The sequence below is a fragment of the Apteryx mantelli genome, chromosome 3, assembly GCF_036417845.1.
Source record: "Apteryx mantelli isolate bAptMan1 chromosome 3, bAptMan1.hap1, whole genome shotgun sequence".
In the NCBI taxonomy this organism is placed as follows: Eukaryota; Metazoa; Chordata; class Aves; order Apterygiformes; family Apterygidae; genus Apteryx; species Apteryx mantelli.
In genome coordinates this window covers 140,220,586-140,245,858 of record NC_089980.1, presented here as the reverse complement: position 1 = coordinate 140,245,858, position 25,273 = coordinate 140,220,586, and the positions used below count along the sequence as shown (strand labels likewise).

The 25,273-nt window shown below is 72.1% G+C and overlaps 1 protein-coding gene across 3 annotated transcripts in view; it reads right to left on the bottom strand.

The window, feature by feature from the left end:
• DNMT3A (DNA methyltransferase 3 alpha) overlaps positions 1-23,595 on the bottom strand; it is a 63,556-nt gene extending 39,961 nt beyond the window's left edge. For 2 of the 3 annotated variants that reach the window (XM_067294505.1, XM_067294507.1), the window contains exons 1-3: positions 23,526-23,595; positions 18,166-18,453; positions 12,178-12,285 (exon numbers count right to left, since the gene is read on the bottom strand). In XM_067294505.1, the coding sequence (XP_067150606.1) occupies positions 12,178-12,285; positions 18,166-18,234 (177 nt within the window). In that variant the 5' untranslated portion in view covers positions 18,235-18,453; positions 23,526-23,595. The remainder of the gene's footprint in view (positions 1-12,177; positions 12,286-18,165; positions 18,454-23,525) is intronic. The other variant, XM_067294506.1, reaches the window with a different exon arrangement.
• Positions 23,596-25,273: the final 1,678 nt, after the last annotated feature.

Genomic DNA, 25,273 nt, shown 5'->3' with positions numbered 1-25,273 from the left:
CGGGACCCCCCCCCCTCCCTCCCCATCATCCCGGTGCAACGAGGGGGGGGCCAGGCGGCGGCAGTGGCGGCAGCGGGTCCCCCTCCCCGCGCCTGCCCGGCGGGCCGCGGGCGCCGCTTACCATGGCGCATCCGCCGCGGATCGGCGCGGAGCCCCCCGGCCGGCGGGCGCCTGCCTGCGCGCTAGGCGCCTCCTCCCCGCGGCTGCCGCTTCCTGCTCAGCCCCGGCCCTGACACGGGCTCGCCGGCAGAGTCACTTCCTCCGCTGGCGGCCGCGCTGCGCCGCGCTGCGCCGTGCCGGCGAGCAGAGCCGGGAAGGAGGGGACGAGCCTGCGGCGACCTGGACGGGGGGGAGGAACGGGGCCCCGGCAGGCGGCTGCTGGGGGACGGAGCGGCACGGCAGCTCCGCGCCCCGGCAGGACCCTCGCCCGCGCGGCAGGGAGGGATGCTGCAAGAGAGCAACTCCGGCTGCCCGCCGGGACCCAGAGCCGGTGGGCTCGGAGAGCTCCTAGGCGCCTGCCGGATTGGCACCGCGCGGCCTCCCGCCGCGACGCCGACACGGAGGCGAGCTGCAGCTGGAGCTCCCGCCTGCTCCCTCCTCGCTGTCCCCGGGCCTGGGGGCGCAGCAGGCTGCAGGGTGACGGCGCCGCTCGTGCCGGGCACGGGGCTGGCCCGGGACGGCGTGCCTCGGCCCGGCCTCTCCGCTTGCCGTGCCGCCCGCGCGAGGCGCCGGCCCGTGCATGCACAGGCGCACACGTGCACAGGCGCACACGTGCACAGGTGCTGGTGCGAGGGTTGCCGCGTGCCCGCACGCCACGCACACACGTGCCGCGGCCCCGGTTCGGCCCCTCTCCAGGAGCCGCTCCGCTCCGCCGGGGAGCCCGAAACGAGCCCTCGGGGCCGAGCGAAAACACCGGCCTTCCAGGAAGAAACCGGATCCAGCACTCGTCTCCCTGCCTCCCCGAGCAGGCGGCACCTGCCGCCTTGGCCTCCCTCCCCGGGGCCGGGCAGCCGAACGCGGTTCGTGCCCTTCGGCTCTGTGGCGAGCGCAGGGGCTGCGGCGCTGCACCAGGGAAGCCGGGCCGGGGAAGGGGGTAAAGCAGGAGCCATCCGGGGTGGGGGTGTGTGCGCTCATGCAAGAGCCTTGCACGGGCTCCGGCAGCGATCGGGCAGCCCCCCCCTCGCCCCGCGGCTCCGTGGGGCAGGCGCCGGGCGCCCGCGGCGTGCAAACTGCAGCGAGGAGCGGGGCTGCAAGCGCAGGGCGGCGGGGGAGCTCGCGGATGGGGTGGGCAGGTCTGAAGCGGGCAGGAGCTGCTGCGGGGGCCAGGAGCGCCCCGAAAGGAGGACGGGGCAGCGAGGGGGAAGCGGGCAGGCCCCGGCGGTGAATCGAGCGGGGATCGCGGCAGAGCCGCAGCCGGCTGCAGCCTCGCAAAGAAAGAGCCCCGCGTGCCTGCGCCCTGGGGCTCCGCAGGGGGCGGGAGCCGGAGGGAGGAACAGCTGGAGCGGAGCCGGGCGGTCTCCGTCCCCGCGCCGGGCGTCCCGCGTCCCGCTCCGTCCCTGCAGGCCGGCGTCCCCGGCTCGGCGGCGCTCCAGCCCGGCCCGCTCATCCGGAGCCGCTCCGGCCCCGCGCCGCATCCTGGACGCCGCGCCGAAAACAATAAACGGGGGCTGCGTGCGCTTCCCGGGGAGGAAGCGGGAAGCCGAGCAATGTGGTTCGGATTAGGCAGCGGCGGCGGTGGCGGCGGCGGCAGCGAGGGCTGGCGGGAGACATGGCTGCGCCGGGCTCGGCCCATCCTGGCCGCGGGACAGGGCTGCGCAGCAACAATACCGGCGCGGGGGAGCCTGGGAGCCGCTCGGAGCCGAGCCGAGCCGCCGGATGAGCGCGGGGCTCCGCCGCCCTCCCGGGACCCTCCGGCTCCCCGCCGGGCTCCGCGCTCCCTCCCTGCCAGGATTAACTCTTGCACTGCTGCCCGCCGGTCCCGGCGTGCCGGGCGGGTGCAGCGGGGCCGGTCCCGGACGGGAACCCCGCGCCGCCCCGCGCCCCACCGGGACGGAGCAGATGCCGCCGCTCGGCTTCGTGCCTCCGCGGCACCGAGACGGAGCCCCGGCGCCGCGCCAGCTCTCCCCTCGGCAGCCCCCTTCCCAGCCGCACTCGCGAACCTTCCCGCGGGCACGGCCGGCTCTTTCCAGGCCCTGCTCCGGTTTCAGGAAACGGGGCGTCACCGCGCGTTGGCGGTGCTGCTCTGGCCCCCCGGACCCCGCGGCGGGGTGGGCGCGCGCGGGAACGCCGGTGTGGCGCGGGAACGCCGGCGCGGGAACGCCGGTGTGGGAACGCCGTCGCGGGAACGCCGTCGCGGGCAGGTGCAGCATTCCCGGGCAGCCCCCGCCGGCAGCTCCCTACCTGGGGCCGGACGGGGCCGGCTCAGCTCGTCGGGCCGCGGGCAGGTCCCGCTCGGACGTCGGCGCTGCGCGGGCGGAGGGGAGGGCTGGGATCCGCCCCGGCGCCCCGTCCCAGTCCCCCGAGGCCGGCCCGGCCCGGCCGGCTCTGCCTTCCCACCCACCCGCTTCCTCGGCGCCGGACGGGCCTTGGGAACAAGCGCGGCCTTTCTGCGCGCTCCGCTCCGCTCCCCTCCCCTCCCCTTCCCTTCCCTCCCCTCCGCCGGCGGCTGGGCCCCGGCCAAGGACGCCGCTCTGCTCCGCTCTGCCGGGAATGCCTCGGGGCCGGGCCGGCTGCGGAGCACCGGCTGCAGCCGCCAGCCTGCACGGACCCTCCGGAGCCCCCGCTGCGGCCCCCCCGGCCGTGCCCGTGTGTGCCGCAGGAAGGCGCCGGGGCTCCCGGCCGGACCCTGCGCCGCCTCCCGCGGACGGCTCCTGCCGCAGATCCCCCCGCCGGGCGCACGGCCAGGCTGACGCGGGCGCACCGACCGTGCTGGGGCTGCCGCAGATACCCCCGCGCGGGCGCCGTGGACACGGGCGCTGCTCTCGGAGCTCCGGCACGGCACGGCATGGCACGGCACAGCGACGCGGCACAGCTGGCATGGCACTGCACAGCGCGGTGCTGCACAGCACGGCACGGCACGGCACAGCACGGCACGGCACAGTACGGGATGGCACGGCACGGCACAGCATGGCACGGCACAGCACGGCACGGCACGGCACGGTATGGCATGGCACTGCACAGCACGGCATGGCACAGCTGCCCAGCGGGGTGAAGCCAGTCCGGGACAGACCACGGCCCCCTCGCACAGCCAGGGCTCGCTGCTCCTCCGCATGCTGGGGTGCCGCCGGGTGTGCGCCAGCGGGTGTGAGTGCATGTGCGACGGGCTGGTGCGTGTGTGCAGCACGGGGGGTGAGTGTGTCCGTGTGTCACCTGGAGACAGGGCTGTGTGTGTGCACAGGTGTGGGTGTGCATCACCGTGGTGTGGGTGTGCACGGGTGTGGGTGTGCATCACCGGGGTGTGGGTGTGCATCACAGGGCTGTGCGTGTGCATCACTGGGGTGTGCACGGGTGTGGGTGTGCATCACCGGGGTGTGGGTGTGCACAGGTGTGGGTGTGCATCACAGGGCTGTGCATGTGCACGGGTGTGGGTGTGCATCATGGGTGTGGGTGTGCATCACCCGGAGGCAGGGGGGCTGCGTGTGCATGTCGGTGCGCGCCTGTCCATGCACGTGGGGCGGCAGAGGTGTGTGTGTCTGTGCTTGTCTGCGAGTGTGCGGGCGTCACACGGAGCCGAGGTTGTTTGTCCCTGCGCCTGTGCCGCGGCGAAGCAGGGAGGCGCCTGTCCGTGTGTGTCCTCCCCATGTGCCGTGGGGACGTAGGTGTGTGCGTGAGCATGCCCGAGCGCCGGCGAGGGGCAATTACCGCTAACGAACGCGGAGCAGGCGGCTCCCACGGAGCCCAATGAGGCCACGAGGAGCCGAGGTTTCATCAGACGGAGCACTCCCGGCCTCCCGGAGCGCCGCTCCCCTGGCATCGCCTGCCGCGCGCGCCGCTCTCCGGCTGTGCACACCCGGCTACACCGCGACACCCAGGCCTGCACTCACAGCTACACCATGACACGCAGCCCCACAGGGCTCTCTGGCTGTGCACACCCGGCTACACCATGACACCCAGCCCTGCACTCACAGCTACACCACGACACTCAGTCCTGCAGGGCTCTCCAGCTGTGCACACCCGGCCACACCGCAACACCCAGCCCCGCAGGGCTCTCCGGCTGTGCACACCTGGCTACACCGCGACACCCAGGCCTGCACTCACAGCTACACCATGACACGCAGCCCCACAGGGCTCTCTGGCTGTGCACACCCAGCTACACCGCGACACCTGGCCCCGCACTCACAGCTACACCATGACACGCAGCCCCACAGGGCTCTCTGACTGCGCACACCCGGCTACACCGCGACACCCGGCCCCGCACTCACAGCTACACAACAACACTCAGTCCTGCAGGGCTCTCCAACTGTGCACACCCAGCTACACCGTGACACCTGGTCCCGCACTCATAGCTACACCATGACATTCGGCCCTGCAGGGCTCTCCAGCTGTGCACACCTGGCTACACTGCAACACCTGGGCCCGCACTCACAGCTATACTATGACACTCAGCCCTGCAGGGCTCTCTAGCTGTGCACACCTGGCTACACCACGACACCCGGCCCTGCACTCACAGCTACACCACGACACTCAGCCCCGCAGGGCTCTCCAGCTGTGCACACACAGCTACACTGTGACGACCGGCCCCTGGGGCTCTCTGGCCCCGCACACCTGGCTACACTGCAACACCCAGTCCTGCACTCACGGCTACACTGCAACATCCAGACCCTGAGGCTCTCTGGCTGTGCACGCATGGCTACACCATGACAGCTGGCTGTGCACTCACAGCTACACCACGACACTCAGCCCCACAGGATTCTCCAGCTGTGCACAACAGGCTACACCGCGACACCTGGCCCCGCACTCACAGCAACACCACAGCACTCGGCCCCACAGGGCTCTCCAGCTGTGCACACCCGGCTGCACTGCAACATCCAGCCCCACGCTCACAGCTACACCATGACACTCGGCCCTGCAGGGCTCTCCGGCTGTGCACACCTGACTACACCATGACGCCTGGCCCCATGGGGCTCTCCGGCCCTGCACACACGGCTACATGGAAATGCCCAGCCCCGCGGGGCTCGCCGGCTGTGCACACACAGCTACACTGCAACACCTGGTCCTGCACTCATAGCTACAGCATGCCACTCAGCCCCACAGGGTGCTCTGGCTGTGCACACATGGCTACACCATGACAGTTAGCCGCACACACACAGCTACCCTGCGATGCTTGGCCCCACGGGGCTCTCTGGCCCCGCAAACACAGCTACACCGTGACGCCCAGCCCTGGGGGGCTCTCTGGCTGTGCACACATGGCTACACCATGACACATGGCCTCACAGGGCTCTCTGGCCTTTCACACATGGCTACACCGCAACACCCAGCCCCTGGGGCTCTCCGGCCATGCACACACGGCTACACCGCAACGCCCGGCCCCTGGGGCTCTCCGGCCATGCACACACGGCTACACCACAACACCCAGCCCCTGGGGCTCTCCGGCCATGCACACACAGCTACACCGCAACACCCAGCCCCTGGGGCTCTCCGGCCATGCACACACGGCTACACCGCAACACCCAGCCCCTGGGGCTCTCCGGCCCTGCACACACGGCTACACCGCAACGCCCGGCCCCTGGGGCTCTCCGGCCCTGCACACACGGCTACACCGCAACGCCCGGCCCCTGGGGCTCTCCGGCCCTGCACACACAGCTACACCGCAACGCCCGGCCCCTGGGGCTCTCCGGCCATGCACACACAGCTACACCGCAACGCCCGGCCCCTGGGGCTCTCCGGCCATGCACACACGGCTACACCGCAACGCCCGGCCCCTGGGGCTCTCCGGCCCTGCACACACAGCTACACCGCAACGCCCGGCCCCTGGGGCTCTCCGGCCATGCACACACGGCTACACCACAACACCCAGCCCCTGGGGCTCTCCGGCCATGCACACACGGCTACACCACAACACCCAGCCCCTGGGGCTCTCCGGCCATGCACACACAGCTACACCGCAACGCCCGGCCCCTGGGGCTCTCCGGCCATGCACACACGGCTACACCGCAACGCCCAGCCCCTGGGGCTCTCCGGCCATGCACACACGGCTACACCGCAACACCCAGCCCCTGGGGCTCTCCGGCCATGCACACACAGCTACACCGCAACGCCCGGCCCCTGGGGCTCTCCGGCCATGCACACACGGCTACACCGCAACGCCCGGCCCCTGGGGCTCTCCGGCCATGCACACACGGCTACACCGCAACGCCCGGCCCCTGGGGCTCTCCGGCCATGCACACACGGCTACACCGCAACGCCCGGCCCCTGGGGCTCTCCGGCCATGCACACACGGCTACACCGCAACACCCAGCCCCTGGGGCTCTCCGGCCATGCACACACGGCTACACCGCAACACCCGGCCCCTGGGGCTCTCCAGCCATGCACACACAGCTACACCGCAACGCCCGGCCCCTGGGGCTCTCCGGCCATGCACACACGGCTACACCGCAACGCCCGGCCCCTGGGGCTCTCCGGCCATGCACACACGGCTACACCGCAACGCCCGGCCCCTGGGGCTCTCCGGCCATGCACACACAGCTACACCGCAACACCCAGCCCCTGGGGCTCTCCGGCCATGCACACACGGCTACACCGCAACGCCCGGCCCCTGGGGCTCTCCGGCCATGCACACACGGCTACACCGCAACGCCCGGCCCCTGGGGCTCTCCGGCCATGCACACACAGCTACACCACAACACCCAGCCCCTGGGGCTCTCCGGCCATGCACACACAGCTACACCGCAACGCCCGGCCCCTGGGGCTCTCCGGCCATGCACACACGGCTACACCGCGCCGCCCGGCCCCTGGGGCTCTCCGGCCATGCACACACAGCTACACCGCAACGCCCGGCCCCTGGGGCTCTCCGGCCATGCACACACGGCTACACCGCAACGCCCGGCCCCTGGGGCTCTCCGGCCATGCACACACGGCTACACCGCAACGCCCGGCCCCTGGGGCTCTCCGGCCATGCACACACGGCTACACCGCAACGCCCGGCCCCTGGGGCTCTCCGGCCATGCACACACGGCTACACCGCAACGCCCGGCCCCTGGGGCTCTCCGGCCCCAGCCGGCAGAGGCTCCGGCTGCCTCCGCGCCGCCCGGCTGGGAGCAGCGTGCTGGGGCAGAGCTGCCCGGCCCCGGGCCCTGCTCACCTGGCTGGGAACGACACACCCCAGGCAAAATTCCTCCCAACACCTGGAAAAGCGGCGGCTCTGGTTTCAACCGCAAGAGAAGGGCTTCCTGCCCCCGCCCCTCGCCGGGCACCTGCTGGCCTCGGAGCGGGTCCCGCGTCCCCACGCTCCCGGTTCCCACCCGGCAGCTCTGCCGGCGCTGGCAGACGCGGTTCCCCCGCAGCCGTCCCTCCGTGGCGGAGCAGCGTGGACACGCGGGATGGGACTGGACCAGACCGGAGGAGCGACTCCCTCCTGCCTCCCCCTCGCCCGTCCTCTGCATCCCGCGGGAGCCCCGGGGAACGGGGCCCCGAGCGCTGCCGGCATGGCTTGGTGGAGCCGAGCTCCCCGCCGGGCAAACCTCCGACGCCTCCGGCACGCAGCGGAAAAGGGGAGGCTACAGCAGCGGGAGCCCTGGAAGAGTTAAGCCGCCCGCCCAAGCGCCCGCACCCGCTGGCTCCCCGCCACGCGGGTCCCGCCGGCCGGCTCCGCTCCCCGGGGACGCGGCCTGGCCCTGGCCACCGGCCTCCCCGGAGGAGCCAGTGCCACAGGGCTCTCCAGCTGCGAGGGATATTTATAGCAACCCGCGGGCGGCCGCCGGGGCTTTCCCCTTGCAAACAAGCACGGAGACGCTCTCCTGGCAGTGCCCGGGTGGCTGATGGGCGGTGCGGCTTGCCAGCTCCCTCGCGCTTGGCAGCGGGGCCGGCGCAGGCAGCCCGAGCAGGACGGGGCAGCGACTGCGAGCCGGGCTGCACGGGGCATGCACGGGGCTGCATGGGGCACACACAGGGCTGCATGGGGCACGCATGGGGCATGCACTGGGCATGCACAGGGCTGCATGGGGTGCACATGGGGCATGCACAGGGTATGCATGGGGCTGCACGGGGCATGCACGGGGCATGCACGGGGCTGCATGGGGCATGCATGGGGCACGCATGGGGCATGCACGGGGTGTGCACGGGGTGCACATGGGGCATGCACAGGGCATGCACGGGGCTGCACAGGGTGTGCACGGGGCATGCATGGGGCATGCACGGGGGCTGCATGGGGCATGCATGGGGCACGCACGGGGGCTGCACAGGGCACGCATGTGGCATGCATGGGGCATGCACGGGGCTGCACGGGGCTCACACCTCCTCCAGCCTCTTCTTGCAAGAGGCACCAAGTGCACCATGCGCGGACGGCACCACCTTTCCCATCGACACCCACCAGGGTCTGGACCGGCACCGCCATCCCGGCCGGGCTGGCGAACCACTTGCTTGGGCTGCTCCCCGCCGTGTGCCCGCCGGGTTTAGTGCCCCAGCCCCGGCGTCCCCGGGATGCGGACTGTCTGGCATCGCGGAGCCGCTTCGAGCCCGGCCAGGCCTTGTTGCACCACTGCAATGCACCAGTTAATGCTAATTATCAGTGCGACGGGTATCAGCAGGTGCAGAGGGACATGGAGCCGGAAGGAGGAGGCAGCGATGGGCAACGCCTGCGGCCGTCCCCAAACGCAGCTGGGGAAGGGCAGGAGGTTCCCAATGGGAATGACGCGGGGCCGAAATTCCTCTGACTCCACCAGCGGCAGGGCAGCAACAGCAAACGCCCCGGAGCGGCAGCTGGTGGGGGCGAACGCACGGCTCCTGCGACAGCGTCTCCCAGACCGATGGCACCGGCACGACGCGCCTTAGGACAGGGGTCCCAGACGACAGCAGCCCCCCTTCCCTCGGCCGCCTTCCCGGGTCCGACGGGAGGATGCTCGTGACGTGGCTCCGGGGCTCCCGGGCCGCCCCGCTCCCGCTCCCGCAGCCGGCCCAGCCCCTCGCTCGCGGCCCCGGCCCGGGGAGCGCTGCAGCGCGGGAAGCCGTGCCAGGTCACGTCGGGCTGCTCTGACGGCAGCCGGCGCTGACCCCCTTCCCCGGCGGCGCGGGGCCCCCCGGCCCCCTTGCAGCGGCGCCCGGGCCCCCGCGGTGACCCCGCTGCAGACCGAAGCGCTCCGGCATTTCGTCCCCGCTGCTCCTCGGAGGGGTCTCCCCGGAGCCTCCCGCTCCGATGGTCAGAAACCTCCCGGTTTCCAGGCTCCCTCTGTTCCTGGCCGACTTATCCCCATTTGTTCCCGTGCCAGTATTGTTCTTCCACCGAAATAGCTCCTCTCCCTCCCCAGCACTTACCTCCCACCCGGCTGTATTTATAGCCGGCGCTCGGATCCCCTCTGCCTGCTCGGCCGGGCTCCGCCAGCCCGGCTCCGCGGCTGCCCCGGCCGGCAGCTCTGCCCCTCCGCAGCCTCCCTTCGGAGGGCAAGGGGCAGGAGAAGGGAGCCCATCCGAGCGGGCCTGGCGTCCTGCCGGGGATGCACCCCGGGGACCGGCACGCCGGCGCTGCCACGCGCCCGGCCGCAGCCGTGCAGGGGCTCCCGCGGCGCCAAAGGCTTCTCCCACCACCGGGGTTTGCATCCCGCGGGAGACCGCGCGCACGGCCTCTCCTTCGGGATCGCCGAGAGGAACGGCCGCTCCCGTTTCGAACGCTACGTTCGCGGCCACACCGCCGGCCGGTGCGGGCGTCCCCTTGCAGCGCCCTTCCCTGCCCGTGCAACGGGCAGCTCGGCACGAGCACCGACGGCCCCGCGAGGCCCCGTGCCGGCTCGCCGAGGGAGCCCAGAAGGTCCCTGAATGGCCGTTTTCCTCCCCAAGTCCTCTCCACCTGCTGCCCTGCAGAAACCCGGCTCCCCTGCAAGCATTGCCGGGTCCCGCACGCCCCCTGCGCCCATCACCCCTGCCTCTGGGCGAGCCGGGGACGCCGGAGCTGGACTCCTCTGGGGGCACATGGCAGGACAAGAGGCGACGGCACAAGCTGGGAAATTCCAACGGCATGCAAGGAAAAAGCCCTTCCCTGGAGGGGAGCAGGCCAGGAACAGGACCTGGAGCGGGATCTCCGTCCTTGGCAGCGATGCCCACCCCGAGGCAGGCGAGGGGCACGGCGCTACCCAACGCGGTGCCCGGCACGGGGAGTCGCTGCCCGAGCCCCCCTGCACGCCGTGCATCCCCGCAGGGCTCCGCGGGGCCGGCGCCGCTGCCGTCGCTGCGCCTCCCCGCCTGCCAGCGGCGTTAAGGACCCCTCCCGAGGGGCCGTTTCCCAGGACGAGCCGTTCCAGCCGCCTTCCCGGGCAGGGACGCAGGGACGGCGCGGCCGGGCAGAGCGCGTTTGCGAGCAGGGAGCTCGCCCAGCCCCGGCCCTCGCAACGCGGGCGCTCGCACGGGCTCTGCCGTGGATCCCCGTCCAGGCAGCCGCTACCGCCCGCGGCACCACGCAGGGCGCTCGCCATCGGCACCGGGCACGCAGGCGGGTGCAAAAGCCAACGGCACCGGCGCTGCTCCGCAGGGGCCCGGGCTCGGCAAACACCCCCGGGCAGGGTGCAGAGACGGGGTGATGGGGAGCGCGCTGCCGGGCAGGGCCCCGCGCTGCAAACCTCGCCGTTCCCCGGTGAGCTGCAAGAGCGGGGCCTGGCGCGGAGCAGGGCACAGCCAGCGCGCGCGCGGAGGGTTTCCCAGGGAGCCGGGAAGCTGGCAGGGAGCTCGGCTCCGCGCAGTCACATCCGCCTTGTTATTGCAGCTGCTGCAAGGAGCCCCAGGGGCCGCCCGAGCGAGCCGCGCATCACCGCCGCCTCCTCGGGGCTGGCGGGCTCCGTGCCCCGCGGGCCCCGGCAGCCGGAGAAGGGCTTTGCACAGGGGGGGAAAGGCAGGAGGAGGGGAATTCGGGTCCTGGGAGAGAGCATACACGACCGGAGCAGAGCCCGGAGGTCCCGCAGCCCGGCACCGTGCAGGTGCAGCCGGTGCAAGTGGAGCCGGCCCCGAGGGTGCAGGGAGGGGGCGGCGCGGCCCCCCCCCCCCGTCTCAGGGCAGGCCGGGGGCCGGGGCAAACCGCAGCCTGCCCGCGCACAGCCTGCACCGCCGGCAGGGCTCTGCGGGCCTCCGCACGCGCGGGGGCGCAGGGCCGGGGGGACGTTCCTCCCCCGCCGCGCCGGAGAGCTCCCTTCCGCCGCCCTCGGACTTTTCTCCCAGCTGGAGCCGCGCTGGGAGGTTGCTGGGGCCCCGAGGACACGAGCGGGCGGCCGCGTGCCCCGGCACGCAGGGCTGCGCGGCAAGGCCGACCGGCCCGCGGCACGCCGGGAGCTGTAGTCTCCGGAGAGAGCGAGTCGCTGACTGCGCTGCAATGCAGCCCCGGCGCCTGCCTCGCCTCCGGCCCCTGCTCCCGCGCTCGGCACGCGGCGGCCACGCCGGCAGGGCTTCCCTGCCCTGCACCGCCGCACTGTGCCCTGCACCGCTGTGCCCTGCACCGCTGCACCGTGCATTGCACCGCTGCACTGTGCCTTGCACCGCTGCACCGTGCCTTGCACCACCATGCCTTGCACCGCCACACCGTGCCTTGCACCGCCGCGCCATGCCCTGCACCACCATGCCTTGCACCACCGCACTGTGCCTTGCACCGCTGCACCGTGCATTGCACCGTTGCACTGTGCCTTGCACCGCTGCACCGTGCCTTGCACCACCATGCCTTGCACCGCCGCACCGTGCCTTGCACCGCCGCGCCATGCCCTGCACCACCGTGCCTTGCACCACCGCACTGTGCCTTGCACCGCTGCACCGTGCATTGCACCGTTGCACTGTGCCTTGCACCGCTGCACCGTGCCTTGCACCACCATGCCTTGCACTGCCGCACCGTGTCTTGCACCGCCGCACCATGCCCTGCACCACCGTGCCTTGCACCACCGCGCTGTGCCTTGCACCGCTGCACCATGCATTGCACCGTTGCACTGTGCCTTGCACCGCCGCGCCGTGCCCTGCACCCCTCCGAGGGTGCCCGCCCGGCGCTCGCGCACTCACCTGGGCATGTTTGCGCTTCCGCCCCGGCCGCCCAGCTTTCCTCATGGGCGTCCCCGGATCCTGCTTCTCTTCCTTGCTCTGGTTCTCCTCTGGCTCCTCTTCCCCCTGCTAGCGGGAGAGAGGGAGAAAGCGGAGAGGACGGTTACGCCGCCGGTGCTGCGGACCGAGGGCAGGTGCGGGGACACCCGCTCTGTGCCCACCCCACTCTCCGGACGGAGTCCCGCGCCGGCTGCCCCGTGGCAGGACACGGTGCACGGCCAAGCCTGCGGCAAAGCACCCGGATCCGCGAGGCATCGCCAGGCACCAGAGCGAGGACGCAGGAACCGGGAGAAGACTGCGCCGGCGGTGCAGGGCAGCGCTGAGCCCCCCCGCAGCAGCCCCCCCGGCCACCCCGTGGGTCGCTTCACCCGCACCCGGGCACCAGCCCCGCTGCACTTGCAAAAGGAGCAATGGGCTCCAAAAGGAGCTCCCGCGCCCTGCACCCTGCGCCGCAGCTGGCTCGGGGCCCCGTGCATGCTCCTGCGCCGCCGCGCGCCCCACAGCCAGCGCTGCATGGGCCCCACGGCGCGGCACGGGACAAGCGCAGGCAGCAGGAGCCCGCGCGGCCTTGCAGCATGCAGGCAGCTGCCTGCTGCCCGCGCTGCGGGCGCTTCGGGGGGGCCGTGCACCCCTCCGCACGCCCCCCCAGCTCTGCCCCGCACCAGCCGTGCGCGGCCCCGTCTGCTCCTCTCGGAGCCGGAGCCGGAGCCGTGCCCCTGCGGGGCGCACGCACCCAGCGCGGGCAGCGGAGCAGGAACGCGCCCCGCGGAAATGAACCTGCTCCCGGGGCGGCCGCCGACGCGCGGCGCAGCGCGGGGGCCCGGCACCCGCTCCGCGGGGCTCGGCTCCGGGACGCGGCGGGGGCGAGGGCTGCGCGGGGCCGGGCCCCCCCCGGCACGTCCCCCCCGCCCCGGGCGGGGATGGCTTCACCTGAGCCCCAGAAGATCCCGGCCGCGGCCAAGGCAGGAAGAGGCCAGTGGAGGGGGGAGAACGGGAAGGAGAAGGGGCCAGCGGGGGGGCTGGGAAAGGGAGAGGCCGGGGAGGGGATGAGAGCTGGCAGCCAGACAGCTCCCGACATCCAGCTGCACTCGAGCGGCTCCGCGCCTCGCAGCCGCGCCAGGCGCCGGGCCCTGCCACATTCCTGCCCGCCGGCTCCCCTCCCTCTCCCCGGCCGCCCTCCAGCAGCGCCAGGGGCCGGGCAGCGGCCCCACGCGCCCCCTCCACCTGCTCTGCCCCACGGCGGGGGCGCCCGCGGCGCTGCCGGCACCGTCGATGCACCGCGTCCTGCACGCTGCCCCCCCGGAGGGAGCTCAGCTCCCCCGCCGGGATCCCACCCGGACACCGGGATGCACCCACATCCCCCCTTCTGCTGCGGGGTGCTCCCCGGCAGCTTCGCCCAGGAGCCCCCGGCTCCGCTTCCAAACCTGCCGCCCGCGCCCGGCTGGGGATCCTGGTGCAGGATCCCACGGGAACCACGTATCAGCGCGCTCCCAGCTGCGACTGGCTCCGCTCCGCCATGGAGACCTGGCGCTCCGGCACCATATGCATGAGTTTCCCGGGGCTTTCTGCCCCCCCTCAGAGCCCCTCTGTAGTGCAAAAAAGGGGCCAGGGCTGGATCCCTGGCCTGGACGCTGCACACCTCATGCCTGCACCACCTCGACCCCCCCAAAACACGAAACCACCAGCAGGATCCGTGCTTGGGCTGCGCTAAGCCTCAAGCCCGCCTGGGGATTTGGGGTTGGCGTGAGCCGGCCAGGGCAGAGCAGCGCGGGCGACGGCGTGCACGGGGACGGAGCGTTGCACCATGCACCGTGCGCAGCTCCGGCCCTGGTGCACTGGCCCACAGCGCCCGGTCGCGCGGAGAGGAGAGCCGTTCCCGGACGGAGCGCGCCGCCGCGCTGAGCCCCACGGCAAGGCTGCTTTTTGGCCCGTCGCACACGGAAACGGGCAGTTCCTGCCACTGCAAGGATCCGGGCACCCGGCAGCGCTGAGGCACCCGAGGGGACCACGGGGCTGCGGACCACCTCGGCCGGGCGGGTGCTCCGGGCGGCGGGGATGCCGCAGCCATGGCAAGCTCCGCAAAATGCTGCCCGGCAGGCGTTCGGCTCCGGCCAGCTGCTCCGCGGCCACATGCTGATTTTGGCCAAGCTCTGTGAGCCAGGGGACGGTGGTGTTTGCACTGGATGCAAAGGAAACGTATGGCCGGGCATCGAGCGCGTGCGCTGCTGGCACGCGGGACGGGCTGCAGGGCCAGCTCCGGCGGCGGTGGCAGCGGGGAGATCGGGGATGCACCAGGCGCAGGAGGTGGCGAGGATGCACCAGGAGCCAGCGGAAAGCCGGCGGGAGGAGCACGGCTGCGTCTCCTTGCAATCCCGCCGTGCATCCGAGGCAGCGGCGAGGGCCGGTGCTGCCGGGAGCCACGCGCACCCCTCGCCCGCGGGCGGCAGGGTGCCAGTTGCAAGGTGCCCAAGCGACGCTGCCCGGCCTGGCAGTGTCGCATCCGGGCTCCTCTCCTGCACTGCCCCTGGCTCGGCTGGGGCTGCAGCCCGGGATCGCGCCGGGGCGGCAATTCCTGCTCCGGGTGGGCTGGAAAGCGCCAGTCCGGCTGCACGCAGCGGGTGCAGGAGGCCCGGGACCCTGCAGGGAGCCGGCTGGGGGGACGTCGCAGCGCGGGCAGGCGGCAGGGATCCCCTGGGCACCGGTGCCGGGGCGCAAGGAGCCTGCGGGGCAGCCAGGAGGAGCAGGGATGCAGCCCGGGAGCGAGGAGGGCTGGTGCAAAGGGGTGAGGGCAGCACAGGGGGGGGCCACGCTCGCCGCCTGCGCTGCCGCCGCCGCCGCCGCTCGCTGCCTCCGGCCCGCTCGGAGCTGAGTCATCTCCCCATAAATCACACTGCTCCTCTTCTCCCTCCGGCTTAATGAACTGCCTGGCTGCATGGCGCGTCCCTGGAGCGCAGCGCGCCACCGCCGCTGCCAAGCAACAACCCACGGGGAAACCTCCTCCGAGGAGGAGAGCTGCCGCGTGACGCCCGGCTCTGCTCCGCTCGGCGGGCGAGCGCTCGCCCGGTCTCGGTCCCGGCCCCGGCTCCGGAGGAGGGAGCTCAGCGGGCGTCGGGTCCCCGAGGCACGCTCCGAGCCGGCTCCGGCGCCCCGCTCCGGCGCCCCGCGGCTGCAGGGCCGGCGGGGTTTCGGTGCACGGCGTCCCGCGCGGCTCGGCGGAACGGGCTCCCCGGCTGGCGCGGTGCAGCGCGGCGCAGCACGGCACGAGCCGGCCCCCATCCGAGGTCACTTCTCCGCGTGCCCGCGGGGGAGAAGCGATGCCGTCTCCCGGCGGGGTCAGACCGGGACAGCTCCAAGCTCAGCGCCGCATCCAGCCCACGTGGTCTGCCGGCAGCGCGGCAGCGAGCGCTGGGCACCGCCGGCTCCCGCTTCCCGGGCAGAGCCGGGCTCCGCGCCCGCCGCTGCCCCCCGCTGCCGCCGTCGCCCGTCCGGGACCGCTGAGCCAAAGGGCAGGGGACAGCCACGGCCACCCGGCCCGGTGCGGCACCGAGCCCCGGGCCGCCACGTGCCCTCCGCCACCAGCCCTGCCGAAACCGTGCCGAGACGCGGCCCGGGGCTCCCCGAAACCTGCCGCCCCCCGCGCTGCCCCCCGCTCACGTTTCGGAGGGCTCCCGTGCGAGCTACCGGCGCAGGCGGGTTGGGAAACACGCAGCCGCCCCGGTTTAACACCCTCCCACTTGCTGCTGGAACACAAAGTATTTTATCGATACTATTATTTATTCATTGCTCCCAGCTGTGCCAATAACGCGCTGGACACCTTCCAAGAGGACACACGGCTCTCCCCCTCCCGAGGCCGGGAGCGGTGGCTGGAGGAGACGAAACGCTCTCCTGCGCGGACCTGGGAAGCGGCACGGACCCGGCCAGCAGCATGGACCCGGGAAGTGGCACGGACCCAGGAAGCGGCACGGACCTGGGAAGCGGCAAAGACCCGGGAAGCAGGGAGAGGCGCCGCGGCCAAGCGAGCCCGGAGGAACTCGGATGACCCCAACTGCAGGCGGCTGCGGCTGCCCGCACGGGGACGCGGTCCAGCTGGCCGCCCGCCCGCCCGCCCGCCCCAGCCGCCTGCCCTCGGCCACGGCCGGCCGTGTCCCCGGTGCCCGGCAGCCCCAGCCCGCCCGGGGACGGTTCTCCGCTTCCGGAGGAGCAACGATGCCTTTGCAGGTGCCGGGAAGGGCAGCAGCTGCCCAGGTGGCTCCGCTGGCACAGGCAGGGATGTGTGGGAGCCCCAAGGATGCAGCTGGGACCTCCCTGACACTGGTGCAGCTCCTGGCTCCACTGTGTCCCATCCGCCTCTGCTCGGCCCCGCTTTCCCCAGGAAACACAGGGCGATTCGGGATGGGAATAACCTGCCCCGAGGCGCCTGGGGCAGCAGGCACCAGGTCAACCCCAGCTGCACATCACACCTGCCCGGCCCAGCAAGCCGCTGGGCAGCAGCCCTGGGGCAAAGCCCGACCCAGATGCACCACTCTCGGCTCTCCCCGACAGCCGCCCGAGCTGCTCCGGCAGCAGGACCCCGATTCCTGGCTGAGCGCCGCTCTCCAGCCCGGGGAGCCAGGAGGGGATGCGCACCGGGGACCAGCAAGGACTCCGCCAACACAACGCAGCGCACGGGCTCGAGTGCTGGGGCAGCCTCGCGCCAGCGCTGGTGCAGGGAGTGGTGCACACGGACACGGCTCGGGCCGGTGCCTATGGACATGCCCCGGCCCCAGCCTCGGCCCTGTGCACGTGGACACGTCTCCACCTGTTGCACATGGACATGCATTTGCCCGCTGCACACGGACATGTGTCTGCCTGGTGCCTATAGACACGTCCCAGCCCCGTGCACACAGACAGGCCTCCACCTGGTGCACACGGACATGTGTCCGGCTGGTGCATATGGACATGCCTCCACCTGGTGCACACGGACATGTGTCCAACTGGTGCATATGGACATGCCTCCGCCTGGTGCACAAGAATATGCCTCTGCCTGGTGCACATGGACATGCCCCGGCCCCGTGCACATGGACATGCCTCCACCTGGTGCACAAGAACGTCTCCACCTCTGGCACACGGACACGCGTCTACCTGTTGCACACGGACACGCATCCACCTGGTGCCTATGGACATGCCCTGGTCCTGTGCACATGGACATGCCTCCACCTGGTGCACAAGAACATCTCCACCTCTTGCACATGGACACGCATCTACCTGTTGCACACGGACACGTGTCCACCTCTTGCACACGGACATGCCCCGGTCCTGTGCACATGGACATACTTCCTCCCGGTGCACAAGAACACATCTCCACCTGTTGCACACGGACACGCATCTGCCTGGTGCACACAGACATGCCTCTGCCTGGTGCCCACGGACACAGCTGCACGCACACATGCCCGGCGGCACCCGGCACACGGAAAGGGGCTGTGCCCTGGCCCTGTGCACACGGACACGGCTGCACGCACACATGCCCGGCGGCACACGGAAGCGTCCCTCGGCCCCACCGTCAACCCGCCGGCGGCGCAGCCCCCGCCAGCCCTCCCCGGCCGTCGCCACCACGGAGGTAACAGCAGGTCTCTGCCGCTGCATCCCCTCCCTGCTCCCCCTCGGCCAGAAATAGCTCAATCCGCTCTAATCCCGGCCGGCGGCTCAGGGCTCCCCGCGCGCTGCCCCTGCTCGGCTCAGCCCCAGCGGAGCCAGGCCCCCGGGCCGGGGCGGCGCGAGGGGGGTGAAGCGGGGCCCCCCGCGCACCCCCGTCCCTCCCGGCAGCAAACGGCCCCGCCGCCTCCCTGGGCAGCGCTGGCGCCGGAGCAGCCGGCGCCAAACCCCGGAGCAGGCGGGAGCGGGGCTGGACCCCAGCATGCTGAGACCCGGCAAACTCGCCGCACCCGCTCCCCCCCCCCCCAAACCCCTTACCTTGTGCGTGTCGGGCGCTTCCCGGTCCGGAGCGGGGCTGCTGGTGTCAACGTTCCCGCTGGACGGCATGGTGCGGGGAGGAGAGGAGGGCAGGGCGGGATTTATTTAAAAAAAAAAAAAAAAAGAAAAAAAGCCCCGAAAACGGCCGGCCGAGAGGAGGCGTTCCGGCTTTCCGCTCGGGAGAAGGGGGGGGGCAGCCCGGAGCCCTCGCCCGCCGCAGCCCCTGCGTCCGAGCGCCCGTCCGTCTGTCTGTCCGTCCGCCCGTCCCGCCTGGCTCCTTCCTGCCACCTGCGAGGGAAGCGGAGAGAGGGGGGGGGTGAGCGCCGATCCCGCTCCCGGCCCCGCTCCCGGCCCCGCTCCCGGCCCGGCGCGCGGGAACAGGCCGCCGCGGCCGCCCGGCACCTGTTGCCATGGCAAACGCTGGCCGCGGCCGAGGATGCCGCCGCTGGCACCGCCGGCCGCTTCCAGAGCTTTCCAGCCCCGGCTCCTTCCCGCGGCCCTCGCCCAGCTCCCGGAGGGGGGGCGGATCCCGGCACGGCCCCTCCGGCCCCCACCCGCGCCGCTTCGCGCCGAAAAACATCCCCTCCGCGGGCTTTGGTCCCCTTCCAGCAAACATGGTCTCCCAAGGCGCTAAAAATAGCCGGGCGGCGGGCGGCGCGCTCCGCAGCCCGGGAAGGCGCCGGGAAGCGCGGAGGGGGGGGGGCCGGGAACAAAGACGGGGGAGCAGGGGGAGCCCCCGCTGCCTTACCCGGCGCCGGGGCCCCGCGACGCCGGCATCGCCCCGGCGCGGCCGCTCGCCGCCTATTTAAGGGCTGAGCCGGCCCCGGGATTGACGGCGAGCGGGGGAAACGGCGGCGGTGCTGCGCTGCGCTGCGCGGCCCCGCAAGTCACGCTCGCCGGCGGCAGAGGCGTTCGAAGTAGGTTACCTGCTCTGATCCACGCAGCGCTGACGAACCTGCCTTTATTCCGGCGCTCCTCAAACCCCTGCTGTCACAGCGCTCCGGGGGCCGCCCGCGTCCGTGTCCGCGTCCGCCCGTGCCGGCAGCAGCGCCGGCAGCAGCGCGGCACTCGGGGCAGCCCGCGGGAATGGGCGCTCGCCCGCTCTTTGCACGGGCGCCCGCGGGCCGGGAGCAGGGCTGCAAGCGGCCGCAGCTCGGGATGCTTTCGGGGGCACCGCGACGCCGGGGGATGCCGTGCCGAGCGGGCGCAGGGAGCGGGCGAAACTCTCGCGGCGGCTTCCAGCGGAGCAGCGGGTTGCAAATGCACCAGTGGCTGCAAATGCACCAGCAGTTGCAAATTCACCGGCGGCTGCAAACGCACCGCGCGCCGCGTCCCCTCCTTTTACCCCGGGAGACGTCCCAGCGTGGCCTGTCCTCGGGTGACCCCGCGCGCCGCGCTGCCCGCAACCCCGGGGGAGCCGCCGCAGCCCCCCCCGGGGCCGGGCCGGAGGCGGCGGGGGCGCGCGGGGGACCCGGGGTGAGCGGCTCCCCTCGGACGAGCGCGGCAGCGTGTCACTGTTGTTGTTGTTGTCACTTTTGAGTCACCGCCGCCGCCGCCGCCCGCGCCGGCAGCGCTCCTCCTTCGCCCTCCGCAGCGCCGGGGAAGGAGCTGGGGATTGACTCAGCGGGGAAGGGAGCCGCGCCGTGAGTCAGCCGGGCCCCCGCGTGCCCCCGAGCCCCCCGCCCTGACTCACGGCGGGGACGCGGCCGCCCCGGCCGCCCGCGTCCTTAGAGCTTAAGAGCGAGGTTTGACCGCGCTGCCCCAAGCCGCACGTGCCCGGTGGAGCGCACCGGCCCTCGAGGGCGAGCGGGCTCAGCGCCGCGGAGCGACCCGCGCCGGCCTCCGGGAACGCCGCTCCCGGGGCGCGAAAGCAGCCCGTGCTCCAGCCCGGCTGGGGAAAGCAGGGCCCGGAGCAGCGGCGGAGCGGAGGCTATGCAAATGAGCAATTAGGTGCGAGTTCTTAATTGCACGCGGCGGTTAACCACGGGAACGCGAGCAGCCGGGAGCGGCGGCTCCCGAAACCCGCCGCGGGAACCCGTGCCCGGGAGGCGTGCTCCGGCTGGCAACACCGCCCGGGGATCCCTCCCGGCTGCAAATTTAGGAGACGTTGGGATGTTGTTAGGAAACGACCGGGAACACGCAGCCTCTGAGGAGAGCCGGAGCAAACCGGGAGCGGGGTCGTCCTCTCCCGGGAAAGCGCCTGCCGGAGCGCCAAGCGCCCATGGTGCGTACCAGCCCTTCCCGTGCAGCCGAAGCCCCCCGGGACGCTCTGGGAGCCGGGAGCATTCCCGCAGCCGGGAGGACGCCGCCGCTGCTGCCGCCGTGGCCGGCTGCACCTTGCACGGGGCCGGGAGCACCCGGTGCAGCGCCGCCCGCGCAGATGTGCAGCCCTAAAAATACCACCGTGAAAAGCAGCACCTGGAAGTCCCCGAGCGGCAGCGCGGCGGTAATTACACGAAGCAGCTCAACGTTGTGCTTTAACGCAGGCGCCGGGGGGGGGACGGACGGGGGACGGGGGATGGGGACGCACGCACCCTCCGGGGCGCTTCGCAAAGCAGGGTCGAACTAGCAGCTTCTGCCGCCTTTCCGAGCGCAAACATTGCTCTGGGGCTCCACCAAGCCCAAAAGCTCTTCCTGACGCCGGAGTCGGGAACTGAACCACGCTGGCTCCGCTTTCGCTCCCATCCACCCAGAGGGATCTTTTCTAAAACGCTCGGAAATTCAGAGGTTATTTGGGCAGCTGAAGAAACGCCCGGGCTCTAATCCTGCCGCCCCGCCGCCGCCAGCCGCGAGCCCTCCGCGCGGCGTTAGATACAGGCGTCCTTTATTTCCTAGAGATGTTTGTGGACATTTCATTTTAAGAAAAAAGGCCCCTGCTAGGAAGTTTCAAGCTGACTCAGCATGAAAGGCCACTGCATGCGCGAGGAGTTATTGAGAGCGGTTACTTAATACAAAAAGGTTAATTCCTCTTCCATTCTCGCCGAGCGTTTCGCAGCCCCTGGACGGGGAGAATTTGCTCAAGTTTCCCCGCAGGCCTTTTCCTCGCCGGCGGGGTCCCGGGGGGCGGGTGGCGCGGCGCCCCGTGGCACGGCACGGCACGGCACGGCACGGCGCAGCTCTCCCGGCCGCGAGCGGGCTGCCCGGCTCCTGCGACCACGCACTCGGTGCAGCAATGCAAATAGCGTAAACCAATCCAGTTGTGACACCGGCTACGTCACACAAAGGGAAGAAATAAAGAAAGAGGAACTGAGCTAAGAGGAAAATTTCATTTGCTCACAGATTCTCACACACACATGAACACCCAAGAAAAAAAAAAGAAGAAGAAGAAGAAGAAAAAAAAAAAGAAAATGGAAAAGAAAGCGCCGCTAACCTGAACTCGTCTCCCCAGAGAAGCTGCAGGGGCAGCAGGGAGGCAGCAGAGCCGCAAGCAGATCTGCCAGGCCTCTGCCCCGCGCCGCTCGGCAGCTCGCCTTGCCCGACGGATTTTGGGGGGGTTTCGGGAGGTTTTTGGTTTTTTTTTAAGTTTGCATTTTTGGGGTTTTTTTTTTGCAACCAACCTGCTGCTTTTGGAAAGTTTAAAGCGGCGGGTCCAGCATGCCGGCTGAACTTTGCTCCGGCACGCGGGAGCCCAAGCCCTCCGCCCCGGCCGGCCGCGGGCCCCGGCTGCTCCCGCCGGTGCTGCAGGGCTCCGGGCGCCCGGGAGAGGAAGGGAGGGAGGGAGGGAGGAAGGAAGGAAGCCGCCCCCCCTCCAGCTCCCCAAACACGGATTTTACACGCCGAGAGGAGTTCGCACTGGATTTTTATTCCATCCCCCGGCGTTTCTGCACGAGAATATCCACTTTAAGCAAGTTTCCTGGAGATCAAACCACTTCCCTTTCACGCCGCGCCGCCACGGACAACTTTCCGAGCCGATTCCCAGGCGCAGTCACGCTCCCCCCCGGCACAGCAAGTGTTTCGACACATGCAAGCGCTTCAAGACGATGCTTCAAAAAAGCAAGGGGGGGGGGGAGGAAAAAAAAAGGAAAAAGCAGGAAACCCAAGGAGCACTTGCACTCCTTGCCCGCGGCTGTCGTGGGCCACCGCTACTCCCGAGTGGCGAGGGGCTCCGCTGGGGCGCGGGGACGAGCGGGCGGCCGCCGGGCGGCTTCGCGGGACCTCTCCGGCACGGTGCGCCGGCACGGAGGCGCGAATCCCGCAGGAGGCCCGGCCTCGCCTCGGCTCGCCGGGACGCGGGCAAGGATCCTGACGAGACAAGAGGGGCGAGATGCGCGCGGGGCCGAGGGGAAGGCGACGGTGCCTGGGACGAGCCGGCGGCGGCGCCCCGTGTCCCAGGGAAGGGGACATGGTGGTGGTGATGCCCCATGTCCTGGGGAAAGGGACCCGATGCTCCATGCTTGGGAAGGGGCCGTGGTGGCAGGGATGCCCCAAGCCTGGGAAGGAGCCTGATGCCCTGTGCTCTGGAGAAGGGGCCAGGGTGATGCCTGGGAAGGGGCCTGGGTGATGCCCTGTATCCCGGGAAGGAGCCGGGGTGATGCCCTGTATCCCGGGAAGGAGCCGGGGTGATGGCCAGGAAGGGGCCGGGGTGATGCCCGGGAAGGGGCCGCGGTGATGCCCCGTATCCCGGGAAGGCGCCGCGGTGATGCCCCGTATCCCGGGAAGGAGCCGGAGGCCCCATGCAAGGGTCTGCGGTGATGCCCGGGGAAGGGGCCCGACGTCCCCTGTCCCCGCGAAGGGCCCCGACGCCCCGCGCGCCGGGAAGGGCCGCGGCGGCGGCGCCCGGCGAAGGGCCGCGGTGGCGGTGGCGGCGGCGGCGGTGCCGTCGTGCCCTTCAGCAGCGCGGATGCGGCGCCGTCAAGGACACGTCCGCGCCCGGCGCGGCGCGGGGGCAGCGCGGGGACCCCCGCCCGGCACCGGCCCCCCCGCGCCGCCGCCCCGCCGGGCCCGGGGCCGCCGCCGCTGGGGGGGGGGGGGGGGGCTCCAGCGGGGCCGGGCGCCCCGGCCGGGAGGCGGCGGCAGGAGGAGGAGGAGGAGGAGGAGGAGGAGGAGGGTCATGCCAGGCTGCCATGTTTTCCTGCTCCGCCGCCGTGCCCTCCCTGCCAGGCGGCGGGGGCGCGCGGAGAGGGGGCGGCCGCCCCGCCGGGGGGCGCCGCCGAGCGGGCAGAGCTCCGCGGCCCGTCGCGGCCCGGGCCGGCGCGGCGCGGGGGGGTCGCGGCGCGGGAGGGAGGAAGGGAGGGGGGGGTCCGGCCGGGCCGCGGGGCTCTGCCCGCCGTCGGGGGGCCGCGCCGCCGCCCCAGCGCGGGGGCGTCCGGGGCTGGGCAGAGCGGAGCGGAGCGGAGCGGCCGCGCCGCGGGGGCCGTTACCTGGGCCGGTGCGGGCCCGGCGCGCCGTGCCGAGCCGTGCCGAGCCGCCGCCGCCGCCGCTCCTGCGCCGCCCGGCGAGGCCTCCTCCCGCAGCGCCGCCGCCTCCACTGCAGCACCGAGCCGCCCGCCCCGCGCCGAGCCGCGCCGCGCCGCGCCGCCCGGTCCTAGCGCCCGCCCGCCCGCCGCCTCCACTGCAGCACCGCGCCGCGCCGCGCGGTCCTCGCGCCCGCCCGCCTGCCTGCCTGCCCGCCGCCTCCGCTGCAGCGCCGAGCCGCCCGCCCCGCGCCGCGCGGTCCTAGCGCCCGCCCCGCCGCCGCCGCTTCAGCGCCGAGCCGAGCTGCCCGGTCCTAGCGCCCGCCCGGTCCTAGCGCCCGCCGCCGCCGCAGCACCGAGCCCCGCTGCCCGCCCCGCGCCCGCCCCGCGCCGCCCGGTCCTAGCGCCCTCCCCGCGAGGGCCCCCCCCCCCCCCCCCACTGCAGCACCGAGCCGCGCCGCCCGCCCCGCGCCGCCCGGTCCTAGCGCCCGCCGCCGCCGTGCCGAGCCGAGCCGGACCAAGCCGTGCCGTGCGGTGCCGTGCCGTGCCGTGCCAAGCGGTGCCCGTGCAGTGTTGGCCAAGCGGGGCCATGCGGTGTGCAGTGCCGTGCATGGCAGCGCCAAGCTGAGCAGTGCGGTGCGGTGCCAGGCTAGGTGGAAAGCTCTGAGCCAAGCAGCTCTGTGCAGCATGGAGCCACGCGGGGCCATGCCGTGAAGCTGGACCAGTGCTGCGCAGCGTCGAACCAAGCAGTGCCATGCAGTTGTACGGTCTCCAGCCGAGCAGACCTGAGCTGGGCAGTGTGGTGTTGCGTCATGCCGTGCAGTGCTAAGCCGCGCTGAGCTGTGCCGTGGAGTGCTGAGCTGTGTTGAGTGGTGCCGTACGGTGATAGGCCAAGCAGAGCCATGCAGTGATGAGCCATACTGCACAGCGTCAAGCTGTGCAGAGCCGGGCTGTCCAGTGCTGAGCTGGGCCCTGCCGTTCTGAACCGTGCTGAGCCATGCAGAGCCGTGCCAAGCCAAGCCGTGTCGTGCAGTAATGAGCAGTGCCATGCAAAGCCAAGCCGTGCCATGCAGTGCCAAGCTGTGCCATGCAGTGCTGAGCTGTGCCATGCAGTGCCGAGCTGAGCTCTGCAGTGCTGTCACCCGTTGCCATGTCAAGCTGTGCCGTCTAGTGCAGTGCAGTGCCGAGCTGTGCAGCGCTGAGCTGAACCAGGCAGTGCTGCAGCATGCCACCCCGTGCCGTGGCAAGCTGGGCTGTGCAGTGCCGCGCCATGCCGTGCAGTGCTGCATGGACCTGCCCTGCGTCTTGCATGCGCATCCGCCAGGGCCCTGCCAGGGACCCACCCTGCAGCTTTCCCGCAGTGAGGCGCTGTCCGCACTGTGCACCTTGCCCACACCTGCCACTGCACGCTGCACCCTGCACCCACACCGCAGGGTCCCCCAGTGGGGACCCACAGCGGGACCCCCTGCCCCACAGCGGGACCTGTGCTGCACTGCCCCGCAGTGCCCCCGCTGCAAGCTCTCTGCTCCCAGCCCGGGGCTCCCCTGCAGCCCTCCCGCCCCAGCTCTGGGACCTTGCACCCCGCTGCCCTCCCCTCCGCAGCCCCGGCGCACCGGCACCGCCGGGACGGCTCCGGGTGGCTTGTCCTGCCGGGAACCCACGCTGCCCGGGGCCGGCAGGAGGGCGAGCGCCATGGCTCCCGCGGCCGGGGCATC